The 26561-nt window shown below is 39.0% G+C and overlaps 1 protein-coding gene across 3 annotated transcripts in view; it reads right to left on the reverse strand.

The window, feature by feature from the left end:
- Window positions 1-11138: 11138 nt before the first annotated feature.
- The window catches only part of LOC105921484 (fibroblast growth factor 14), a 106750-nt gene continuing 91327 nt past the window's right edge, over window positions 11139-26561 (reverse strand). For all 3 annotated transcript variants that reach the window (XM_036128434.1, XM_021313379.2, XM_012857226.3), the window contains exons 4-5: window positions 13379-13577; window positions 11139-13301 (exon numbers count right to left, since the gene is read on the reverse strand). In XM_036128434.1, the coding sequence (XP_035984327.1) occupies window positions 13153-13301; window positions 13379-13577 (348 nt within the window). In that variant the 3' untranslated portion in view covers window positions 11139-13152. The remainder of the gene's footprint in view (window positions 13302-13378; window positions 13578-26561) is intronic.

The raw sequence follows: 26561 nt of genomic DNA on the forward strand, positions 1-26561 counted from the left end.
ATTGTCATTGAAAGTACTTTGCACTGTTCTAACATTCTGTAGATACATTAACTGCTGTAAGTATTGCTTTCAAGTTTAATGTTAAAAAAATTATTTAGAAAATAGTTTCTTTTGTCTGTAGTGTTTTTTGTGAAGCTTCTGTCTTTAAAATACCAGAATTTGCACATAAATGTATATTTCTCTCCATCCGATTACATAATTTTTAAATATTAAATCATCAGCTGTTATCATTAGTTACTCAGTACTTGAGTAGCGTGCTTTCTGAATACTTTTTTTACTCTGCTTTGGGTAATTTCCTGGCTGACATCTTTTTACTTTTACTTGCATAAAAAGTGTTGCTACTCTTACTTGAGTAAACTTTTTGGCTACTCTACCCACCTCTGACTACATAGTACACTAATCTTTGAGGTTCCTGCCTACAGCACTTGTTTGAGATTAAACTGAAATATGAACAATAGGTTAATTGAGTAAATCTTGTTTCGGGTAATACTCTGCACAACATCTGCATATTTGCACACTTTTCATCATTGCATCTCCATCTAGCATTATAAATGCTACTGAACTCTTAGTCCTTAAAAGCATCCTTGCACAAATGGCCTTGCACAACCAAATTCTGCACATTCAATGGTTTGCATACTGTGACCTTTTCCTGCATTGTTTACATTTCAATTGTTTTTTATAGTGTATTTTAAATCTATGTTTACTTTTAAATCTCTGCTGCACCTAAAACTGTAATCTAACTTTTACTGCAATTTACAAAGCTGTATGCAACGAAATTTCATTCTGTACGCACTCTGTGCATACAAAATGACAAATAAAGTTGTCAAAGTCTACTTGAACTATATAAATACACGTGAAAGAAGATGACTGAGTTTAAGATAAATTCTTATAAAATACTCAAGTTAAGCTCACATCTCAAGATGTTACCATGCCTTGCAATATTTTTGAATTTCCCTAAACTTTTTTCCCCATCTTGACATTACACGTTACAGACACAAACTTTAATATATTTAATTTTGCATTTTATGTTATAAACCAACACAAACACGTGGATGAAGGGGCTCTTGACAGAACGGCTTGGCTTACATGTGGTGGGAAACTAACACTGCGCATCACCCTGAGCATACCTCACCCACAGTGAAACATGGTGCTGAATCATGTCTTTACTGATATTAAATCGGTCTAGCTGACTTTATCTACCGGGCAATGAATCACATAGTGTGGACTGAAGACTGAAAATTCAACAAAAATATATGCGGGGACCTTCTAATCCCACTAAGACAGAAACTTATGAGCTCATATTAGAAAAGGTGAAACAAAACCCCCCGAAGTAATAAAGTATAGCAAGACAGCCATATAAGATATATGATATAGAATATTTTAATAAAAAAAGAAAAAACACAATCAAGAGATTCTCCATCATGTGAAAGCTGCAGGTCTTCCACAGCTCCACACGTCACCCCTCCTCTCGCTAATTAAACACAGTGCTGCTCTTTAGAGTGCACTTCATTTATATTACATTTACATATGCAAATTTTAATCACATCCACCTAATTACAGTATTTGCTGGTTCACCTGTCATTTAGAGGAGGCCAGGCGTTGCGCTCTGTGTGTGTGAGGGATGAGTCTTCCTGTCTGTCAAGCTGCCAATCTGTCTGTGTGGTAGTAGAGGGGTTTAATGGTGCCTTCATCACACCCACCAGGCTGCTGGGGCTTCTCTCTGCGCTTCTGGGTCTGCAAAGGGTGGATTTGTGACAAAGGGTGCCGAGAGGAGGTTTGTAATTTGATCAAGAATACATTTCTATCGCGTTTTAAAGTCGCGTGCATGGTATTTGCAAACAAAGAAACTCATGCCCGAGAGACTCGGGCATGAGTTTCTTTGCAAACAGTGCCAATTTGCAGCTGTGACACAAATAATGCACATAGATCCAGCTTTCCCTTGGTCTTTAATGTGACATTTTATATCTTCCAATGTGCGCCGCTCAGATTTAAACAAATTATAAACATATGGGCTAATTTGGGTAATTAAAAAGGGGCTGCAAGCCAGCACGATGCTCGGTTTCTGTTTCTGGAAATCAAATTGTAGTGAAGCAGCTAAATGCAGTCTGCTGGCTGCACTCGACATGATTACTATTTAAAGGAGACAGATACACAATGGGATGGGAGTGGTAGCATTAGGGGGCTCAATTAAAACCCATTTTACCACAGTTACTGTGTCTCTATCGGCTTCTATTACACCTACTTGAAGAAATATGTTCTACCTTTTACAAGAAAGCAACTCTGCTGCTGACATTATCACCTCCTTTATGAGACTGCATTTAATTAAACGTCTGAGCCATGTTAGTGCTCAAACAGATCAATAGCCTGACGGTCGCCTTAGATTTTGTGCTGCAACAGTGGATAACAATAAAAAACTAGCCAGCTTTACAAAGATACCCCCAAATTAAATGTGCATTAATTGTAACTAGTAGACAATGTTCAAAAGAAGTCTTCACAGCTGGCCTTAGAAGGCATCATTTTGAATTGGAAAAGATTTTTCATTTTTATGCAGATGACACAGTGTTATATTGCTTTGCATCTACACCAACAAAAGTGATTGCATACATGCAGAATTCATTTAGTAGAATCTAAGAACGTCTCCGTCAGCTTCAACTTGTCTTGAAAGCTGACGAAACAAACCTGATGTTTTTCAGCAACTCAACGACAGCAAGGCCAAACCAGTCTGTCATCATCACTAGCCATGGTCAACAAATTGATCTTGTATCTATGTTCAAACATCTGGGGTTCTTAATTGATGACAAATTGTCTTTTAAAAGCGCATATATAGTTTACTGTAAAGAAACGGAACTTTTTAATTGGATTTTATATTCAAAATAAATCCTGTTTTTCTTTTACGGTAAAACAGAAATTGGCGTAGTCAAATTTTCTTCTGATTATTGACTATGGTGATGTATTTATACATGACCGCCTCTGTTCAATGTTTTCACATGCTGGATAGCATGTATCATGGCACTATGTGGTTTATTACAAATTATGGAGCCCTAACCCATCACTATCTCATATACGCTAGGGTAAAATGGCTTATCTCTGCATGTTCGTAAGCTTGGCCATTGGTATGTTTTGATTTACAAAGCTATTCTTAAAGTTGACAGCACCTTATCTTTCATATTTGGTGACTTTAAGTAACAGGACCTACAGCCTTTGGTCTCAAAACTTTTTGAATTATAGTGTTCCTTGTGTCAGAACAGAAAGGGGGGACAAAGCTTTTCACTTTTCTGCTCCAACTTCATGGAACAGTTTGCAATTGGAGCTTAAACTTAAAAAACTAGTATCTCCGGATGTATTTAAGACCATGATAGATCCAATTATGTTTCAGTTGCAGAAGTGCAATTGTTTTACTTGAGTCATTTGTATATGTTTTATTGTAAGTTTATGTTTATTGTGACTATGTGTTGTAATTCATTATCTGTATGCTGCCAGTCTTGGCCAGGTCTCTCTTGTAAAAGACATCCTTTGATCTTAATGGTACAAACCTGATTAAATAAAGGCAATAATTATTATTATCGTGGTGTGGAGATGATCTTTTTAGGGAAGCTTAGTGAATAGAACTATTAATGGAGCCGAAAACAGTGAAATGCTGGAATAAAACCCGTTAAAGGCTGCAGAAGACCTGAGACTAGGGAGGATAACCCTAAGCATAGATCTATTAAACCAGTGGTTCCCAAACTTCTCAGCCTGTGACCCCAAACTAACAGCTCCAGAAACTGGTGACTTTCTTTTTAATTAATTAAATGATGTGAAAATGTATTGGTCACTTATGGTTTATATCTAAACTGACTGAGCTTTAGCCATTTGACACAAAAAAAAGGCAACACGGTAAATAAATTATGCGCTGCAGGGCTCAGTCTTAGGACCCATTTAATTCTCTATTTATGTTTATAATTTGGGCGTTTACCTATCTAATGTCATGTACCAATCTTGTACTGATGACTTTGTACTTTACTTTTGCTCTTCCATGCTTGCCCTGATTCTAGAGTTGGTAAAAACTGATTTCGATACAAATCAGTCACTTATGCATTAAACTGGTTTTCAACATAGATACTGTTAAATTCAAGGTATTTTAAATGCATACAAATTACTACAGTTTAATCAGTTAATACCATCTGCATAAAGCAAATCAATAGAATTGGCTCTCAGTTATGCCATAAAAAATAATTCTTCCCTCAATAAGCTCCTCTATCAACTACCTTCAATCCATTGCTTTGAATTGGGTGCATCAATCCACCTTCAGGTACATTACAGGTTTTACTCGCCTCATTGTGATCTGTATGCCAAAGCTGAGTGGCCTTCGTTGAGTATGCGAAAGTTGATTCACTGAATGACAATGATTTATTAGGCTCTTCTTGGGCTTGGTTTTACCTTGCTTTCTGCTCAAAAAGAACCAGCTGCCATTATGCACCGTGTTCCTGTGGCTCTCAGCACTTCGATTGTTCACAGAGTTCAGACTGAACTGGGGAACCGTGTGTTCAGTTACACTTCACTCCTCTGAGTTAAAAGAAGAAATCCCAATTCATTGCACTTTAAGAGTTTTGTTCCATCTTACATGAGAAAGGAAAACACGATTCATGGCAACATGAGTCCTTCACCTGGTTACATAAAGGTTAAAATAATGATTATGTTTATATGTGGACACCTGGTAGAGACCATGCATGGAAAGACTTGGTTATAAAGAAAATTGACAGAATAATAATGCTTGCCACACTTTTCTGATTTTTGCAAAGTATGTCCTTCCACTTTACAATTTTGCATGACTTTGTGCAGATTAATAAACCAACCAACAATTAAATAAACCCAGATACAACACGTTGAATTTTGTGGTTAATGTGACAAAACGTGAACAATAAACAGTAAATACTTCTGCAAAGGACCGTAGATCAATTTTCTTAGCAGCCATCCTGTTGGCTTATGGTGAGCAGATGGGGGTAGATAGTTGTTTTGATTATCTGTCCAGGGTTCCTACACATTATATATATACACATATATATATATATATATATATATATATATATATATATATATATATATATATATATATATATATATATATATATATATATATATATATATATATATATATATATACACACACACATATAGGTACACAACAATTACAGACGTAAAGAAGAATTAAGGAAAGAAACAAGGATACCAGGAACCAATGACATGGAGAATTAGGACATGAGGAAAGAAGGACTGAAGAAATGCCAAAAGAAAGGAGGAAGAGAAGGAAGGGCACAATAAATAAAGGAGAGAAATAATTCAGTGACACAGAAAGGAGGAGGTAGGACACAAGGAATGAAGGACAAGAATACAAGGAAGGAAGTTCAGAAAGAAGAGAATTAGGAAGTAGGAAAGTAGATAAGGGGACAAGGGAGAAACAGAGGAAGTGAGGGATGGATAGAGAGTAAGAACACAACATGGAAAATACTGAAACAGATTGCATTGTTTTCCTAACTTTTCCAGACTGTATAGAAACTCTGTTTATCTGCCCCCCCCCCCCGAAACAAGATATAAAATAAATCCCCAGTGAGGGGACTGAGCCCCACGAAGAACAAAACTCTTCATACTCTTCAGGAAATAAACCACTCCAGACACCCCTCCTTTTTATAAATCCTTTATTCAATATTGTTCCTGTGTATTCAATAGATTGGACACAAACTGTACAGTGCAGACAAACCGTTTGCATAATATATGTAAAGTTAACTGTACATTTACCGACACACAAGGTAATCTCCTTTAGGGGTTGGCCCCAGTCACTTCTTGCTTTTGGCTTATAGCTGGCGGGGTTTGCACAGGGAGGACGAAACGGGGCAGCGTTCTGATATTTGGCTCGTCGGATCATTAGATTGTGTTTAATTTGCACAGATAGTCTGTATCGCAGAGGAATAACTGGATATGTTAGTATTTTATGCATGCAAAATGTGTCTAATTCATCCAGGGTAATGCAACTTGGAAAAAGCAAATACAAAAAAAAACGAATTCACTCGGCTAACATTAGACGATTAGATTGTTGTTTTAAATACATGTGGTCAAATTTGCTGATTTTAATCCATCACAGTTAAAAGAAGACAAAGGATCTCAAAGGAGTTTATTTCGACGTGCGTTGACGGTTAGAAACTGTGCCGTTTTGAGCCCTCAGATTAAAATATAGGTGCTGCGGTTCCAGGCATGCATTATGAGCAGCTCTGTTAGTAACGTGAAGTCATTCCGATTCGTTCCTCCTTTGGTTTCTCTCATCGCGGCGATGGTTTGCCAGTCGTTTCAGGGAACAAAACGCCTCGTAGACACTTACGTTCTCCAGCTGTGCAAACTAACAGCCAGATATGAGCCAAACGGCAAGCTTTACTGGTGCTCTGCTGCAAATGTTTCTTTTGAGTTCCTAAAATCCCCACATGCATAAGTCCCCCCCCCCCAAACCCCCACCCTGCCATATTTCCTCTTTTCAAAACCATGCAACAAGTGGGGACCATTTCAAACGGAGGGAGGACGAGGGAGGTGCGGAGCAGCGTCTCTGGATGCTTGATTACACAACAAGCAGAGAGCGACGGCAAGCGTGGCTCAAGTGAACAGAAGATCGGGGATCAAAAGATAATTGAAAAAATAAAATAGGCTGAGTTTCTATCTGCTGCATGTGTTTCTATGAGAGTGTGGGCTCTAAGTGCCCAGAGAGAATAGGATGAGAGAGCTGTCTTCAGATTCAGATGTAATAAGGCAGTCTTTTGAAAAAGGACTAAAGCAGAGACGGGGGGAGAAAAAAAAAAAAAAAAAAAAAAAACCTGAGGGAGGCCAGCTACATCATAAGCGCTAACCATTACATGTTCCCGTGGCTCTAAAGTGCTCCTGCACTGCAGTGGTCAGGTCACAAAAGGATTTTTTTTTTTTTTTTGGTGTCCACCTCTTTCTTCTTGTGTCCATTTTGTGTCTCCCGACTTGCAGGCGAACTAAGATAGGGACATGCATGCTGCCAGACGAGAGCACGAGCGGTACCTGTGTGTGGAAATTAAAAGTCAACCCCGGTCGCTGCGATTGCTCACTTCTAATTAAATCGGATGCTCTCTTCCTGTGTGGAGTGGAGTCTTTCATAATTGTAGCCCTGGCACCTGGCTAACCCGCCAGTGGAAAGGAAATCTCTCAGGAGATGCTGGCAGTAATTGTGCCAGTGGTTCTTTGAACTCTGATTAGCAGCCTGGAAAGAAAATATCGTAGAAGCGTCTTTGGTCAGTATCCAGGAAACGGGGGCTTTTCTTTTCTTTTTTTTTTTCTCCGTTTTTTTTTCTTTCTTCCTCTGCCGTTAAACATTATTAATTTGGGAGCCTATCCCCACGGATCTTCACGGACCACTTTCCCCCTGATGGGAACCCCGGGGCAGCCTCTCCGACTGGAGACGGCTCAGCCAGCAGGAAAAGGGACACGTTAAACATCACAGGAGCCTTGTTATCAACTGTATCGTCTAAGAGTTGAACAAAAAAAATGATCAAATCACCCTGCGTGATGGCTAACAGGTGGGATTCTGCTCAGAGACAAGAAAGCCGAGACGATACAAGATACATTAAGAAAGAAAATAAATGGGAATATCCAGCCTAGAAAAATGATTCCTACCTCTTAAACGTCTTTGCATCCTGTCACGTTAAACCACAAACTCCTGTTTATTTAGTTAAGATCTAATGCGACGGACGACTAAAAACAAAAAGCGCATAATTGTGAAGTAGAAGGTTTTAATTTCTTTAAATAAAACCCACCTTAGTTTTCCTTCCACTGTACAACTATGCACTACTTTGTGTTGTTCTTATTCAAAAACATCCTAATGAAATATGACTTTTACATTTTTTTTCTGTTGTGTGACAAGATGTGAAAACAGTTTAAGCGGTAGAAATAGTTTTTCCAAGCCGCCGCATGTGATTGTCAGGGTTTATTTTCTCGTTTTTTTGTTGTTTTTTTGTCCCCAACTGTGACACAACAGTCAATAAATAAATGTCACGTCCACATTTCTTTGACATGAGACGAAAGCACAGCACCAGACTTGTTCCTCGTTAACATTATTCCATATAACATTAGACAGAACAGAGCTAACGTCAAACTTCGAGGGTACTTTGAGGATAGAGCGATTTAAGATCTACAGCTTGGATCTTACAGTTTGAACTTATAGCTGGGGTATAAGAGGCACTCACGTTGCCATTTCTTTTCATTTCCTCTCCCTTTTTATATTTTCTTTACACATTTCTCTTCATTAGCACAGACACTGGCTTGTTTTTTTTAAAAAACAACAAAAAAAAAAAACATTTCAAGGCCAAAAGATAACACCTCCATGAGCACATTAGTCTGAATAATGGTTCATGTAAAAGGACGTGCTGCTCAACCGCATATTTGTACGCGAATGCAAGAAGCAGCTAATGAGTTCAGGGAAGGAGAGAAATTATGTGGCGTACGTGAGAGAAGGAAGAAAAAAAAAAAAAGAAGAAGTCTTTGAAATGTCAATTAGAAACACTGCGAGGTCTTTAACGGCCGACTCGGTCCGATTCGGGTAAACAGCGTTTCACCTGCCGAACAGACGCGGACCTGTTGCCAAGGCTCGAGACGCCGCTGCTCGTTTGATGTGCGAATGAATCGCGCGGCCTTGATTTCTGCAGCGAGGCTGCTTTGTCTTGTTGCTGCTTTGTAGTGGTGGCAACATCGACGGAGGTCATTAATCTTCAGCAAACAGGACAGTGTTTCAATCATCTGATTAAAATGCAAAAGGGGGGGGGGGGTTATTTCTGTCCAAAATTGGCATTCAAAGCAAGACGGGACGCACAGAGTCTGTTTTAATTGCTTTAAGGAGCATATCCTGAATGCATTAGCGTGCGCCTGGCTTATTGTCCCTGCCATTAATTTGGAGTGTGGGATCACAGTATCTCCTCCTGTGATATTTGGAGGAGGTGATTGGCGTCTAGTCTTGCGGTCAGAGGAATATGTGTAAACAGAAAGCACCAGGACAAACCGGTGCAGTTCACAGTGAGAGGGTGGCTTTAGGATTCTCCATCATGTGGAGATCTCATGACGCAAGTTTTTTTTTTACCATCACATCGTTCTTATGGTTCAAAATGCTTTTAGAGAGATGCCAGATAAAGTGCAAAAGTGGAGGATAGAGCGATGCAATGCTGGCCCATGTTTCTGTTGCTGTCCACTGCCTGTCAGCTGGATGAAAGAAGGGTACTGTGGTCTCAGCTGCTCATGCTAGCATCTAACTAGATTAGAGCGGCTCGCTCCTGTAAATGTAGGCCCTTACTGTGGACCCTTCCCTTACAGCGGCTCTAAAGATAAATGGCTTTCATACATAATTTCAAAACTACATGTTACATGAAGTTAGAAACTTCAAAACCTTTCTAACAGATGTTAATTTTAACCTGCATATTTCAAATGAAATACAAATAAACCTGTGAGCTTTAAATCCTACTGGGATTTTCTTAAAAATGTGCTCAGTTGTAGCCTTTAGCTGAGCCATAAAAGTATCAGTCAGGATAAGGCTATGAGTTAATGTGAGTCCAAATCAACATTAGAATGACTTCATGAGAGGAAAACTACATTTTATGGAATGGCCTAGTCAAAGTTCAGAAGTAAGTGTTACAGGAAATCAGTGGGTTCATCTGAAGATGGCTGTGGACCAGAAATGTCTTCGCCAAATGAGAGATTTCAAGAACCTTTGCAAAGCAGAGTGGGTCAATATTTTAAAGTAAATATGTGGTCTGCTGGCCGTCTCCAACCAGACTGAAAGCTGAAGTTTAATCAAAAAGTGCTTCAACAAAGTGTTACTTTAAGTTTTCACAGTTATGCAGCTGGGATGTTTCATGGTCTTTATTTATCTATTCATGCATTATTATTTTTTTTACCTTTAACTGATTACTTTTTCCATTGAATTGTAAAGGATATTTCATATTTCATGCGAAAAAAGCTTGGAAATGATTTCCCATGGCCTCGGCTTAATAAGTCTCAGAAACCTGGCATTTAAACAGGGCAGTGTGGACTTTGGAGATTCCCAAAAGGGAGGCCATCATTTCTGAATCTAGCATGGTTGATGAAAGCTTAAGACAGTAACTCTGCGATAATAAATCCGCTGAAGTCAGCGTCAGGTAAACGCAGCCTCTCACCAGATCAACAAAACATCCCCATCCCTGCTAAAATATGGCAAAACAGAAAAGGAGTGACTTGGTTCCTGTTGTGGATGCTAGGATAAACAATCGACATGCATCTCTGGCTTCCTTTACAAACACTGCACTGACACCGAAAGCAGCCAAGTTTGAGGCGTCTTCCTTTAGTAGCAGCTTCCACACAGAAGGGTGTTGTCTGGGCAACGCGGCAGCAATTATGGTTCACTCCCTAATCTGCCATCTGCCTCTTGCTTACCAGGCGATTTCTCACTGCATTTCTAGTAAAAATCATCACCGTATAGCTTTGTTACAGCACAAGGAATAACTGCTGCTGTTACGTTTTTGCTTTAAAAACACAGTGGTACTCAAGACCACCATGCCTATGACCCCGTGTGCAATTTATTCATTAAAAAGGACATTTAAGAAGCTTATAAGTTTGAGATTTCATTGATTATTATGCAGGGCGATTCGTAGCTGACGTGTAACTGAGGCGGAAAGATTAGCGTCGGAGAAACACTTGAAAAATTAAACACGGTGTTAAAATCAGGTTTGGGAGTAAATCGTTTGGAGTAAATCGTTTTTGTCCGGTTTTACGGTTGTGTGGACAGGAAAGTCTCCTGGATGGAGGGACGGCCAGACTGTAGCTGAAAAAGGCACCTATTCTTTCGAGTGTTAGGAGGAGGAATCAGTAGATCAAGAACGGCCATAATTCACAACAAGAAACAACTTAAACCTCTCAGATCTGAAGTACTGTTAGACAGAGTTTGTCTTTATATTTTGTTGAAAGGATTCAACTTAAAAAGTTGAAACAAGGGGGAACCCAAAAAGTGTCTTGTGCTCCACACAGTCTCACAATAATGGCTCTGGGTCAGTGCGCCCCCTCCACCACCTCCTGCCCCCATTTCATACCACGATTCACACATTCAGCATATATTTCTCTTTCTCTTTTAAAAAGATTTAAAAAAGCTAATTTATAACAACCACTAACTGATGAAGCACCAATTAAACTATTGAAGAAAAATTAAAGACTCATTTTAGATCTAATATTGCATTTTTCGTATAATATGAACATATTAAATGGCTTAAAGAAGCCTCTGAATAAAGAAGTACAATTAACGACGTGTTCAATTATTGAATTTAATATTGTGTATCTATTTTAAATGGTACCTAAACATCTGAAGGAGAGTGAAGTAACAAACTACAGATAAATTTAACCTGCTTCATTTTAAAATTTAGTTTTTAATTTAACTATTCTAAATATTTAAAACTCAAGAAGTATGTTTACTGATTTTCTATTTATACTTTTTCATCGTTTAGTTTAAAATTGTGTTGTTGTTTCTTTTGTTACTGGCTAAATGTCTGTAGAAGCCTCTAACCAAAGAAGCTAGAAAATAGATGATTATAAAAGTATTAATGAAAAATTAAACACTTCATCAATTTTCAAATTCAAAATAATGTTATTTTATGTAAATATGAAGCTAAACATCTGGGGAAGCCTCTGACTTGAAACCACAAATTCAAGATGAATATAGGGGCATGAATGAAGAATTATAAACATTTTTACATTTGATTTTTAATTTTGAGCTTTAATTGTAAATATTGAACTAAACGTGAAGTTTATGCAGGCATAAGGGAATTACGCGACATATTAAAGGTAGGTTTGAAGCATCCTGCGGCAGACAGAGCAATATTTATGACAGATAAAGTCGGTATGAAACAAAGGTAGAAAACGGCAAAAGGGGCGACGTGACAAGCACCTTAAAACAATCAGAAAAACTGGGCTAAAAGGAGAACGTACGCCCAGTTTAAAGTGGTTTTTACGCCAAAAACCCGACTCACTGGTAACAGTCTGAGATCATCTTATAAATGCTACTTCACAGGTATCAGCTTATAACACTTTAGGTCCTCTAAATTAGTCGCATTTATTTATACTCTAAAAATCCTGGACTGTATACCTGGATTACAATGGTCCCAGTTTGGTGCAGAGGCTCTAGCCACGCTCTAATACCCTGTTTCTTCTTTTGTTTTCAAGTATTTGGGAAGGCAACGAGAAAAGGAAAAAAAAAAAAAACCCTACAAAGGTCCTCGTGGCTGATCGTGTCGTCAATCTGAATCTGCTACCCTATGTAAACACGGACTGCTACCGAGGTGCTGCAGCACCTGCAAACTTCACATACACTCCTTGTTGCTACAAATTGGGAATTCGTTATAAATCGGACCTAATTCATCTTCTCTGAGCTGTGTATTCGCGCCAGCTTCTCCTTGATGCGACGTATGGCGAGGGAGAGGTCAGACCGTACGTGTGACGTGCCGTTTCCTGATGCATTTTCATGTAGTTTGAGCACAGAACATCCTGTTCCAGATCCTAATTGATTGATGACTAAGCTTCCCCTGAATCACCACCGTTTGGTATTTAAAACCCCTCTTCCTTCGGTGTTTGCTGATGCTTTTAATGTACTTAAAGATCGAGTCCAAGCGGTCGATTTGGAGTGGGGTGGAGTGGCGCTCGTGTGGATGTGTGTCTGCGGCCCGGAGCGAGCGAGCGAGCAACGGAAAACTACCAGCGGTGGGAGAGCGGGAGCCTCGCTAAAAAAAAAAAGAAAAAAAAGAAATAAGCACGTGAGGATGGAGCGTTGTTGAGATTATTCAGATGTCCTCAGTCTGAGAACGTACGTCACTGTCCCAGTTCGCCCAGTTCAGCAGCCTGACCCGCCGTTCTTCGTTCCCCGCCGCCAACAGGAGCGCCGCCCCACAGGTGAGGCAGGACGTCCAGCCCCCATCGCCGTCCCCTCAGAGCTTATCGCTCTTTGTCTGTATCATTACCTTTTCTAGCAGTTGTGGGTTTTTTTTGTTAGTTTTTTTGAGAGCGCAGCAGCAGGGCAAGTCTGTAGTCCTTCCTGGCTTCCAGTCAGCCGGGCCGGGCGGGTGGGGGGGGGTAGGGGGGGTAGGCTAAAACTGAGAGGTGGGGTTATGTCTCCTCCTTACTGGGTTTGCTGACTGGTTTGCCGCCGTTCATGACCACGGGCTCACAGGTTGTGCTTTTGGAAGGCGGGCCCCCTGCGAGTTTAGGCACCGCCTCTCCTACATCGTGCAATGACGGCTCACGGTACATCGCGACTGGAGAGAGAGGAGCAAAGAGGAAGAGGCTTTATCAGAGAATATGAGATGAAACACACGATAGGAGGCTTCCTTACCTTCTATGGGCTTGGGTAGGAAGTGTGCCGCTGGTTTCGTCTTCTTCACCCTGTTGCCCTTCATGATCTGCCCCTCTTTATTGAGGCCCAGAAACCAGGCTCGGCCCGACTCCTTCTGCCTGTAGAGCATGGAGCTGTAGATCACGTAGTAGTTCTCAAACACCGACTCTTTAAACTTGCATTCAGGCGTAAACAGCTCCTGAGAAGACAAGAGAGCAGCTTGTTTCACTGAGACGTCCATGGCAGCCGTGCCTCTGCAGCCGCGGCAGAAAACCGATGAGCGTATCAGCAACGACGTGACAAAATGATGAAAACATTTCACAGAATAATAAAAATAATCCACAAAGATAATTACAAATGGGAGGAAAATTGGCCCAATGAAGTAGCTCTCAGTTTCAAAAAAGTTGGTGACCCCTGATTTGGAGGGTTTATATAATAGAACAACACATAACTGGGTTTTGTAAGGAGAATTATATATGTTATTTTGGTTATTGTTATTTACAAATAAAAAAAGAGGAAGTGTATTCAGTCTTATGCATCATATTTTGTTTATATAATTTGAGACATTTACTGGAACTACAGCATGCCTCCTTGCAGAATAGCTCAAAGCTGGACGGAGAACCACTGCTAGCAGATATTTTCAAGTCTTGCTGCATATATTTTATTAGATGTATTTATATCTGGACTTTGACTGGGCCATTTTCACATTAATACAGACATGGTTTTTTCCTAAACCGTCCCACTGTAGCTCTGGCCGTCATTGTCCTGCCCCACCATGGCCAGGTGCGGTTGAGTTTTAGACCTCTTTGCTAATGCTCCCCTTAGTTTAGGTGGACAGTGTCTTTAGAGGTTCTCAGTGAGATGATTGAAGCTTGAGATATTGTTTCTAACCTAACCCTACTTTAAACTTCTCCACAACTTCAACCCTGACCCGTCTGCTGGGTTCCTTGGTCTTCATGATGCTGTTTGCTCTCATGTTCTCTAACAAACCTCTTAGACCTCCACAGCCAAACTGGACTTATAATGAGATTAATTGAGGAGGACTAACCAACTAGGTGACTTCTGAAGGCAGTTCAAATTCATTTAGGGACTTCAGAGCAAAGTGGTCTTAAGAAAGCAGAATTTTCCACATTAAATTTCAACAAAACTAGAAAAAGCTGTTCCTGCGTAATAGCAACGTCCCAACGAAAAGTCGAAAAAGACGCTACCGCCTCGCCAAGCCGCAGCCGCCTCGCCGCCACCGCCGCGGTAGCGTCTCGCCAACATAAAAATAAATAAATAAATAATAATAATAATAAAACTCGATATGCTTGCATGTTTATTTGACGTTAACACGCGGTTCTTTGTTGTTGCTTTCGCGCGTGCATATAGTGAATGGCAGGGCAAAAACACATGGAGTTCTCGCCGTAAAGCGAGACTTCTGTGGGTGCGGGCCGAGGGCTCCTGCAATTGCAAGTGCTGTATTTCCCCCACAAACCACCAGGGCGGCCGAGAAAACCTTTGTTCGACCTGAAATGACTCATTTAATCATCCAAAACGGTATGGAACACATTAATTAACTGAAAAATTTTGCATATTATGCCTTTAAAGAATTTTAACATTTTGAAGAATTTAAAAAAAAAAATAAAGAATTAGAAGAAATAGAAGAATGTGAAGAATTTTAAAAATTTGAAGGAATTTAAAAAATTTGAAAAAGTTGAAGAATTTTAAAAAATGTGAAGGAATTTTAAAAAGTTGAAGAATTTGAAAAAATGTAAAGAATTTGAAAAAAAATTAAAATTTGAAGAATTAGAACAATTAGAACAATGAGAAGAATTGGAAGAATTTGAAGAATGTGAAGAATTTGAAGGAATTTGTATCAATTTGCATTGATTTCAATGCGAACAGCCAAAGAAAATCGCACAAAAAGTGAAATATTTTAAAAAGAGTAAAAGTTAGCATAACCATGAGATATAGCAGTCATGCTGTATAGCATTCTCACTGATAAACTAAAGTTTGTAACTTTAGCAAAATGTGAAGAAATTCTCAGTGAATACTGCTGCAAAGCAATGTATTTGCACTGTAAGTACTTGGTTGTCGATAAGAGTTTAAAAAAAAAATAACTTCCAGCAACACAGAGTGGAAGCACCACCTTCTTGTTTCTCGACATCGACAAACCAGCCAACTAAAAAAAAAAAAAAAAAAAAAAAACAGCCACCGGACTGATTCCTGTGACACAAAGCTCACAACATCTCCGCTACCCACCCACATCCGCTCGGCTGCTATGTGTCAAAACTCTCCTCCATGGGTGCCGGCGCCTCCAATGGAGCATGTTTTAGCACTGGGACACGTTGTTATTCTAAGTAGGAGAGAAAACCCGTCTGCTCTCTGTCGCCGGCGCTAGCAGCAATCCCAGCAGCTATGAGCAGGACGTCTGAGACAGATCTGTCTTCTGCTGCGGAGGTCAGAGATGGAGCAGGTGTGAGTTTCTGGCTCTGGAGCTCCAGCTTGCAAATCAGCAGGTGCCGGTTTTCCACATGTCAAAAATATGTTGTGTTTAATTTCTAGAGCTGCAGAAGCTAATTAGTCCTCTTTCAGCAGCAACTGAGCATGTTGAGATAACAAAATAGTTTTAGATCATTATTTTGGAAAAAAATACTTGCTTTTCCCAGAGAATGGGTTTATTTTGGTATCAAAATCAGTTTGCATTGTTGGAAAAATGATACATCCAGTTTTATTATGTAGTATTGCTGTGGTTACATCTGTGGATGTGAACAGTTATATGCTGTGGGTTTTTAAAATTGAAATAATGGCATAAATAAACCATTATCACAACAAAATGACTTAATATATTGGGGTATATTTCATTTATATATATGGAAATTTATCTCGAGATGTTATGAAATGCAAATTTTAGTCTTGTCTTCCTTTGCTTTTCTGATGTCTAATGTTTGGGGTCTTTTCTTAAAGTATTTCTTGTTTTTTTTATTGCAAAACTATTATATAACTATTAATAAATTACATTGATATGATTATTAATTTCTATTTCTGAAAAAAAAAAGATAAATAATAAAACACAAATTCATCAACAATCAACAATGTAAACTTAATTTTCTCAAAATAACAAAACGAAACATTTGTATGACCAAACAAATTATATTACGTTGAGATAATCAACTTAAGTTATTTTTCATATATTTTGGAAAAAAATGAAATTATTATTAGACAGCACAAGATAAGGAAACCATGTCATTGTTGAAAACTGAGATGAAGATGCCATTAATCCAAATTTTCTGGAAACTATCATGACTAAATTAGCTGTGTTTTTTAAGATAATTAGAAATATTAACTGTTGAGATGATGAGATCATTAACCTTTGTCATATTAAATAAGATGTTACCTTAAATTAAAAAGATAACTAAATAGTTAAGAAAGCAAATTTCACTATCTAGAGGTTATTAGATTTTCCAAGGTTACCCTGAAAAAACATGCGTCATTATCCCAAGACAGGTTGATTAGGATATTATCTTCAAAACAATCTTTATTTCAAAAAAGTACGTTAATTAGGCTGTAAAGCATTTTTATGTTAAGTTCATTAAGCTGTTCCCTTCACAAAACAAGCTCTGCTGTATAAAATGCATTTATTTAAGATGACAAATCAAGCATTTACTTTGTTTTTAAAGATAATTTGGTCTTTAAATTGTTTTGTGAGAAAAAAAACAAGTGTGGCTATCTCGATCAGCAGAACAGGCTTAGATATTTTGAGATTATGGGATAGTTAATCACCAAACCAGAACAAAGCACCATCTACATATAAGAGAAATTTCTAAGCACGTCGCACGCAATTTTCTTCAATAAGACCTGATTTTTATTAATCAGGTCAAATAAAGCTAAGTTATAAAAAGAGAGAGTCACAAACAGAAAGGTGACAAATAAAAGATATATGAAATATGTCGTCAGTGAGATTTAATTTATAGAGAAAGGAGGTATAGTCGAAGCAGTTTGACCGGCGATTTTTACATTTTGAGGAGTTTTCGTCAGCTCAGAAAGTGTTCGATATACATACATACATATATATACCACACACATATATATATATATATAGTATAGATAATAATAGATATATATATATATAATAAATATTATATATATATATAATATTAATAACATATATATACACATATTATATATTATATATATACACATATATATATATATATATATATATATATATATATATATATATATATATATATATATATATATATATACACATATATATACATACATACATATATACATATATATACATATACATACATATATATACATATATATACACATATAGATAGATATAGATATAGATATATAGATTTAGATATAAAATTCCTTTTAATTGCTGATTTTTGACTGTCTAAACTTTATTTAACCCTGGTATTTCTTGACATGAAGCTGCCTGGGTTTGTTTTGTCTGAATATGTCGGGCGACGCTTTCATCAAACAGGAAATTGTAATAATTATCAATTGAACAAATTGATTCATCTGCTGTAAATAACACCAGAGCTAGATTGAACATACAGGCCATCATAAAACCAGATGGCTCCTGCCAACCCAAACAATCACTCCTGAGGTCCCTGGACCCCAGACTGGGAAGTGTTTGTCTAGACCGCCTCTTATTGGTTCCTGTAGGCCTCTTGCCAGATCCACAGACACATTGTCATTCAGCTCAGGTCTGTCGGTCCGAGTCTCATAGCAACATGGGGAAGAGAGGCGACACTGTAGCTGTGGCAACCAACCAGCACCGAGAGGGAGGGGTCAGCGGGTGTGCGTCTACAGGGAGGCCTCCGAGATAAACACAAACGCATAAACACTCGCATTGGTAATCTAACAGAGCAATAATGTGCCACGTCTCATGCTCTACCACATCCACTCATGCTAACAGAGAAGTGACACGGTTATTAGAGGTATGGGCGGCTGCTGGGGGGGGGGGGGATCCGGCTGCACAGACACACACTTGTGGCTCTGGGGAATGAGTGGAGAGGAGGTGCAGGAAATGTGACTAAACCACTGGTTGGCAGCAAAACAAGACAGGTGATAATAAATGAATGACTGAATGAATGCTCCATTTTTCTTCCCCGTCATGAAAGCAAATGATTTTGATTCCTATCAACAGCACAGTTGCTCCCTGAACCGCTTTGCTATATTTCATTTGTGGACTGAAAGCCCTAATTATAAATGTATTTAGTCCTGACCTGCAACCCCGGATTCATTATTCATTTGGTAAGAAGAATGGTCTTTGCTGGTGGGCACGGAGCAGCGCCAGAAACTTATTAATGCTGGTCAGTTAGGTCATACATCATTTAACAGCGCTTTTAGAATAAAAGAAATGCGATGTCGGAGCCAGCGACAACTCTTCCAAAGTGTACTCGGAAAGAATAAGTGAACTGTAAGAATGAGCCAGGATGAAAACCTCCCGGCGATACAGGTGAGTCATTCTCACAGAAAGGCCCGCCCGAATGAGTCTCTGTCGTTATTTCTAAATAGCTATGTTCACAAGCTGCCCACAGACAGGAGACAGGCAGAAATGAATGAAAGAAATGGAGGGCGGGGTGTGTATGGGGTGGAAATTGGGACATGAAGGAGTGGGGGAGAGAGAATAAATCACCAAGTGAGGAGGACGACGCCTCCTGATTGGAAAAACAGCAGGGGATTCTCTCTCTCCCTCACTCCCTGTCTGCTCTTATCTTTGTTTTTTCTCTCATCGCTCTTCTCTTTTTTTTCCCCCCCTCCACATTCTGCAGCGATTCGCCGCACATACTGCACACACCACGCACAGACGCTGTTATCTTTTGAATTGCGGGCTCTAACGAGCACGCTGAACAGCCATGATCAGCCAGAAGATCCTATTAGCATGTTAGAGACCCCGCTCCAGAACACCCGAGATCAATACAGACGCCACTTTGTCCCTCCTCAATTAGGCACCTAAAAATAAAGAATTCATAAACAGGGAGGAAAAAAAGCAATCTTGGGTTTTGGCACGGTGCATGGAGGTGCTAATAACGCAACTTGGCTCATGGATGCGTGGCGCCACCAAGGTTTGGATGCGAGAGCGTTCCGGTCGATTTGCGTTCACAGTACAACAATAAACCAGGGCGAATAATCAATGCTCCGTTTTATTCTAGTAAGATTTTTGTAATTTAACTGAGTAACACACTTCCAGCGATCAACAACGCCGAGAGTGTTCATTAGCCATGTTTGCATGCACAAAATTTCAGGATTGCATTAAAACGTATTGGGATGAATCGGACTGTACCCTTTATATGGGCGCACAATCAATTAATCCGAACATAACGTGCGTGTATATGAACCCGGCTTTATTCAGTATAGAACCACTCTGACATCCCCTAAAAAAAAAAACTCAGAAGAAGAACTTCCGTCTTTGCTGAACTAGGGCTGGGCGATAAATCGATTTAATCGATTAATTCGAATTTACAATTCTTTAAGATTTCATTTTTGGAAAATCTGGATTTTATTTTGCCAATACACTCATTGGGTTTCCATGAAGAGAACAGCATGTGATGCTGAATATATCTTTAGGCAAATATATTGTCAAAATATTGTTAAGTGGAAACTTTTTTTTACCATAATACGAGGTACTTCATTTACTTATATACTTTTTTTTTTAACTTTGAAGTTAACAAGTGCAGTGAAGCCTGTTCTTAGCTCAATGTGTAATCAGCAAATGTTTTGTTATATTTTCATTGTTTATAATGGCACGGCTGCCATCTTGTTTTACAAGCATGTTTCACAGCTTGTTTTTAGTTGCACTTTGAATTCAGGTCAACTCCCTGACGAAATGCTTGACATAAAAGCAAGGTTTTAAAATAATTTCTTTAATTTCTTTTTATGAAACAAAAGGAGGAAAAAATCGATTAATCGGATTTGTTATGATGAAATCGGAGATTTATTTTTTAATCCATATCGCCCAGCCCTATGCTGAACCACAAAAATAGTAAACAAAGCAGCATTATACAAGCTTTATTGTCTTCCGAGCGCCCAGGCTGGACTTTCACGATCTTCTAATCGCTGTTGAAACATTACTGAGTAAACCACAATTTTGCGCTCTTTTATATTTTCGAACAGAAAGGTTTTATCTGGAGCCCCAACAGTTTTCCTTCACAACGTATTTCAGCCACTCGCCAATGTGGAAATACGCCACGTTTATGTCGGGCGCATTCAAGCCAGTTTGACACATTCGGAATAACTTGAGCCTATTTATATGAACGTTGATCGGATTATCAGTCGACAGAAACCACCCCTCTCATTCAGATTACATTTTCATTCCTATTGAGCTTAATCCGATCATCATATTCCAATTGGCTTGTTTATGTGACGCTTTTTTATTCCGATCGTCCCATTATTCCAATGCAAAAAAAGAAAAAAAACAAAGCAACTGGACTTGTTTTCCGTAGTTGAAGACGTTTCGCTTCCTCTCCAGGAAGCTTTCTCAATTCAAAAAGCGTCTTCAACTACGGAAAACAAGTCCAGTTGCTTTGTTTTTGACTTTTTTTGGAATGACCATGACTTGGATGACTGAGAATCTTTACCAGCTTTATTCCAATTACGTTTGTCCATATAAACATAGCTAATGGGTTCAAAAAGTTCAATGGGTGTGAATCATTTTACTGCTGAAGAGCCAAAGATCAGCTTCAGCTGAGTACGTTTTCATCTCCAATACACGATTCAGAAACATCCTTTTCAGCAAAACGTTTCTAAGGAAGTCATGTTTACTATTACAGACCGCTCAGATCCAGTTTCTGAAGCAAAATTGATAAAAAAAATATAAGCAACAATATTTCATAATTACAGAAGCAGTGTCCTTTCAGCAGGGGAGGAGCTAAAGTCAGTTGTGCATTAACTTAATAAAGAATGTAAGCAACTTTACTTCAGTGTCTATAATTACAGCATAATGTTGTTATATTTATAAATGTGTTGCATGAAGTGTAAAAACTGATAGCTAATAAATATTTTCAGTCTTTCATGTTTTTATTTTGCATAATTCAGGTTTATGCAATAAGGATTTGAAAACCTCCAACAGGTTCAGGGTTGTTTTATGTGTTGCATGCAAAAAAAAAGTCCAGACCTCATTTAATTTAATGAACATAATGTTAACTATGAAATTATAGACGATATTTATACAGTGGTCTGGGTTTAAATGTGGGGGGGAAAAAACAACAGGGAGGAAGAGGAGAGAAGGAAGAAAGTAAGGAAGGAAACATGAGGGAGAAGAGAGTAAAAGAAAGAACTGAGATAGGACACAAGGCTGGATGGAGACAGAGGAAGAAATAAAAGTTTAAAATAAGGGCAGAAGAAAGCAGCAACAAGGAAGGAAGAAGGAGGGAATTAAGGGGAGAAGGAATGACGCAAGGATGAACGACAACTAGGATAATGATCAGAAACAAAGTCTCTTTTCTCTCTGAAAACACGTTCCAGACTTTTCCAGAACGGTGTAGGAACCCAGCAGTTCTCATCTCAAAACGACAGCCTTCTGAAAGATATCAGTGTGTGCAAACATGGCATATCCGAAAAAACTAATTTATTTAAAAATGACTGACCAGTGCAGAGAAAATTTGGCTTGACTTAAGGGGGAAATTAGATTTTATGATTTGCTGTTGGCAGACAAGAGTCTGAATTCACACAAACACCTGTTTTTCACACAGGTTTAGTTTGTTACAGACACCAGACTTGCTATTTTGATAACCCTCAGCATAAAACCTAATTTAGTCCAAAATGCGTTTGTCCCTGCTGTTCTGTGGTCCTCTTTGCGTAACGATAAAGTTGTTCCCCCGCCCGTCCCCGTACGCATATGCGCTGTATGTGCATCTGTTTGTGTGCACTGTTCAGCGAGTGGGTGTGTTTGTTTCCAACACCAGTTATTATCACAGCACTAATTACCCAGGGGGATTGTGGGTAAAAAAAATAATCATTATACAGAAAAGAATCCCAGAGAGGAAAGCAGAGACAGAGGAACAGAAAGAAGAGGGTTGCCTTAAGAAAAGAGGGAGGATTTTGACCGCACCGCGCTGATCCAGCTACCGCTTTGCTGCGACTGGTAACCCGGCAGCTTCTTAGGAACTAGCCTGAATTCAGGGGGGATCTGAGGTAAACTACAAGATGGAGTTGGTGGATAAAAACGAGGCGGAAATGCTGAGGCTGCTAGTAAGCAAAGCCATAACTCATACTAAAACGGGTCTGCAACTGGGAAAAACAAGGAGTGAAAAATATTTCCCTGGCAGCAAATGAAAATTTCGGATACCTTTTAGTTTTTTATTCTACCTCTGGACTTCAATGTCTACTATGATGATTCCATGTTGGTCAATTCTTGTCCTAATTTAGCCCAGGTAATATGAAGAAAAGGTAATTTACCCCAGCAAGACAAGGAGAGCAATGCTCGGTTAGCACATTAGATCACCTGCAGATTCAGATGTTTCTCCTAACACATAAAAAAATTATTATTAGAGTTGGCGCAAACTTAAAAAAGTGCATCAGCTTGTAGCTGAAGAAAGTAGAAACCAAAAAGTACCGAGGTCAGCGTTATTAGCCCCATTAAAAGCTGAGCTTTAAGCGTGACTTCTTCATACCCTTTTCAGACACTTTCTACTAATCAAAGTCATATCTGAGGGTATACTTTCAGGTTTATACAATTAGATAGTTTTTTTTAAATGAGTGGTTTCAATTTATGTTCAAATTCATACATGGATATGTAAGGTGGTGCTTGTGCTTATACTGATGAATATGTGATGTGTTGATTTCTTTGTAATTATTGTTTACCTGTCACTTTTTAGTTGGTGGAATTGTCTGAAATAAATTTGAAATAAAATAAAGCTTTTTAACGAGCAGCAGTGCAAACCTCTGTTGTGCAATATTAGCTCTTTAACTCTGTTAGTGCTCAAAGATCGTAAAAACCAAGGCAAACCGCGGGTTTTCTCCGAATTTACCCACAGTGTAAAAACCTGAGGAAAGCTTTGAGCTGTCAGTCAGGGGAAGCATTGTGCCAAAAACAAAAGAAATCATTTCGAACTTTAGAAACAAGAAGATAAGATCACAAAGCAAGAGAAAGATAAACACAGTTATCACTGTGCTTTCAAGTGTCAAGATCTGGGGTGAGAAATATCATCAAGGAGAGCCTCACAAGCACAGAACAAGATGGATGATTCAGGAAACGAGAGATTTCAAAGACCCCAGAACATCAAGACAAAGCAAGGTACTAATAAATTACTTATACCCAAGTCAGGAATTGGAGTCTGGAAGAAGACAAACTCTGGAGCTTTGGACAGGAGTCGGCTGCAAGGTTGCAAACCAAGAAACACTTCACCCCAAAATAGACTGAAGCATAGCAAGGACAGCCTGGAGAAATGTTCTGCATGCTGGAAGCTGTTCTCTGGTCAGACGAGACAGAGCTAGAGCCTTGTTGATCACAGAGATATCGGTTTGGACAAGGAGAACAAAGAGACCAAAGAGCACGTCTCCATAGGGAAACATGGCGGCGGCTTCAGAGCGTCTGGAGCTGGGAATCATGTCAAGGTGGAAGGAATGATGAAGAAACATGGATGTGGGATGGAATTAGGACTGTGCGATAAACTGATTTAATTGATTAATTCGAATTTACAATTTTCTAAGATTTCATTTTTGGTAAATCTGGATTTTATTTTGCCAATGCACTCATCGGGCTACCATGAAGAGAATAGCATGCAATGCAGATTATATCCATCCATCCATCCATCCATCCATTTTCTGACCCGCTTAATCCCTCATGGTGTCGCGGGGGTTGCTGGTGCCTATCTCCATCGTTCATATGTTTAGAGAAAAATATATTGTAAAGAGGAAACAATTTTTTTTTTTTTACCACAATATGAGTTTCACAGCTTGTATTTGGTTGCTCTTTGAATTCAGGTCAACTCCCAGACAAAATGCTTGACGTAAAAGCAAGATTTTAAAATGATTTCTTTAATGTCTCTTTGTGAAATGAAAAGGAGGGAAAAAATGTATTACTGGGATTTGATATAACAAAATGTGACATTTTATTTTTAAGCCATATCCCCCTACCCTAGTTTGAATCCCACAGAAACGTTGTGGGTTGAAAAGAAGATGAAGCTCCGTCCCAGATGGTCATCAGATCTGAAGGAGCCTGAGAGATCAACCAAAGAGGAACGGACTGGGCTGTGATCTGGTGAAAGCACACCACTACCTCATGGCATCAGGGGGTCTAATCGATTTAATCTGGTAGTTTCCGTGATAGATCTTATTGTCTGGATACCAAAATAAAATAATGCAAGTATGCAAAACAAACATTATGATGTTTATAAAAGCTTTTCAAAATGTCTTTGCTCTATTTAACAATACATGGGGAATTCTTTTAAAAGCATCCCATTTTCATAGAGCGTTAATAATTTTGTCTTGAACTGTACATAATGTTGGTTAATTATATAATACCTGAAGGCAATTTAAAGAGACCCAGACGGTCATGCTTTTGGACTGTGGCAGGAAGCTGGAGTACCTGGAGAGAACCCACGCCTGCATGGGAAGAACATGCAGACATGCAGAGAGATCCCAAAGCAGGATTCAAACCCAGGACCTTCTTAATGCAAGGCAGCAGTGCAACAAACTGTGGCATCGTTTAATAAAAACAAATAGCACGCTCTGAACTGTCCAAAATGAAAATATCCAATTATGGGAAAATCAGGCAGTTTAATATTCTAAGTGAGTTCCTGTATGTAAATTGAATAAGTTTGAAGTTGTTTATGCAATTAAATTATTTTAATCACAGCAAATTACTGAAAAACACATCATGCGCTGGAATAACCTCCATCCGAGCTCGTTTTTTTTTTTTTTGTTAGTATAAAACTGTCTTGTTTGAGAAGGTTTGTAATTCTCTTTGAACCTGTGAAGATTTTCAGATCATCAATAAAAGGAGCTATTCCCCCCGAAGCAAAGCGAGTTAAAAGCAACATGTAATTCAGTATTGGATGAATCATCGGCGGCGGATAATATCCCTTTCCATATGTTCAAGCCTCACTTATAATTGCAAAGTCTGTCCTGTGGTACTTCAGTGTTGCAATTTATCGAACGGTGTCCTTGTAGAGCCTCAACGGCTCCCAAGTAACTCATTTATTCTCTAGTTACCGGGAAATATACGTGTTTGTCACCACTTGCATGTTCTAACATCCACTCCCCGCGCCACTTCTCTCTCTTTTCATCTCCTCGGATGTAGACATTTGCAGGGCTCGATCCGTCTGAGAGCTGCGCCGTCTGCGTTATGAACGGAGACGCACACCTACGTACACAAACGTCCGGCTGACACACACTGCTTGGTTTGAACAGAGCACACATCTCCATGTTTGCCAAAAACATTCTGTTCTAAGGAAACATGAGGCGGTCCAGACAGACTGGAGCTGTGTGAAGAAATGAAATGACAGGACCACGATGTTCAAAAGGATGTAAGGATCCGAGTCGTCACCCCAGCGCTGAAACAATGCCATACTACGTGGAAGAGTATGCAAACAGAAATAATTGGTAATAATTTATACATACAGATGGCTTAGGATGATTAAGAAAATGTTCTTAGTACTATGTGACTACCTGTTTCCCTAAAAAAATGGGAAAGAAAGGAGAGCATTCAAGTAAGACAGATGTATGTTGACCTTAATCTGGTGAGAGCAATAAGAAAATATCTACCGGCCTAAACTTGCTCCGTATTTAGAGTCAGAGAAAATTAACGACAATAACAGCAACCATAAACGTCTTGCCCTCACCAACTATGTGTTTGAGTTTGTTTCTCTTTCCAGGGGCCAGAAAAACTTGTTGCCGTGCACGGCATAATAAACTCCTTAGACTAAGAGGGCATTTTGAACAGAAAATTGGTCGAATCTACCAATAAAATAAAAGTTGTCTCTCGGTGCTTCAATCGGATAATCAGAACCAAATCATCTTTATTCTGCCAGGTTTGTGCAAAATCAATTAATCTGACCTGGATTACAGTGTGCAGATATTAGGTATAACAGTGTGTGTATATGTAAAGAAAAGGAAAAGGGAGGTTGTGAAAGTCCAATATACTTATTTTGTTACACAGCAGTGTTGCTGACTACACAGGCTGAAAGGTGTAATGATCCAAAACAACAAGGCCATCGCAGTCTTCGGACCTAAA

This window comes from Fundulus heteroclitus, chromosome 24 (genome assembly GCF_011125445.2).
Source record: "Fundulus heteroclitus isolate FHET01 chromosome 24, MU-UCD_Fhet_4.1, whole genome shotgun sequence".
NCBI classification, from domain to species: domain Eukaryota; kingdom Metazoa; phylum Chordata; class Actinopteri; order Cyprinodontiformes; family Fundulidae; genus Fundulus; species Fundulus heteroclitus.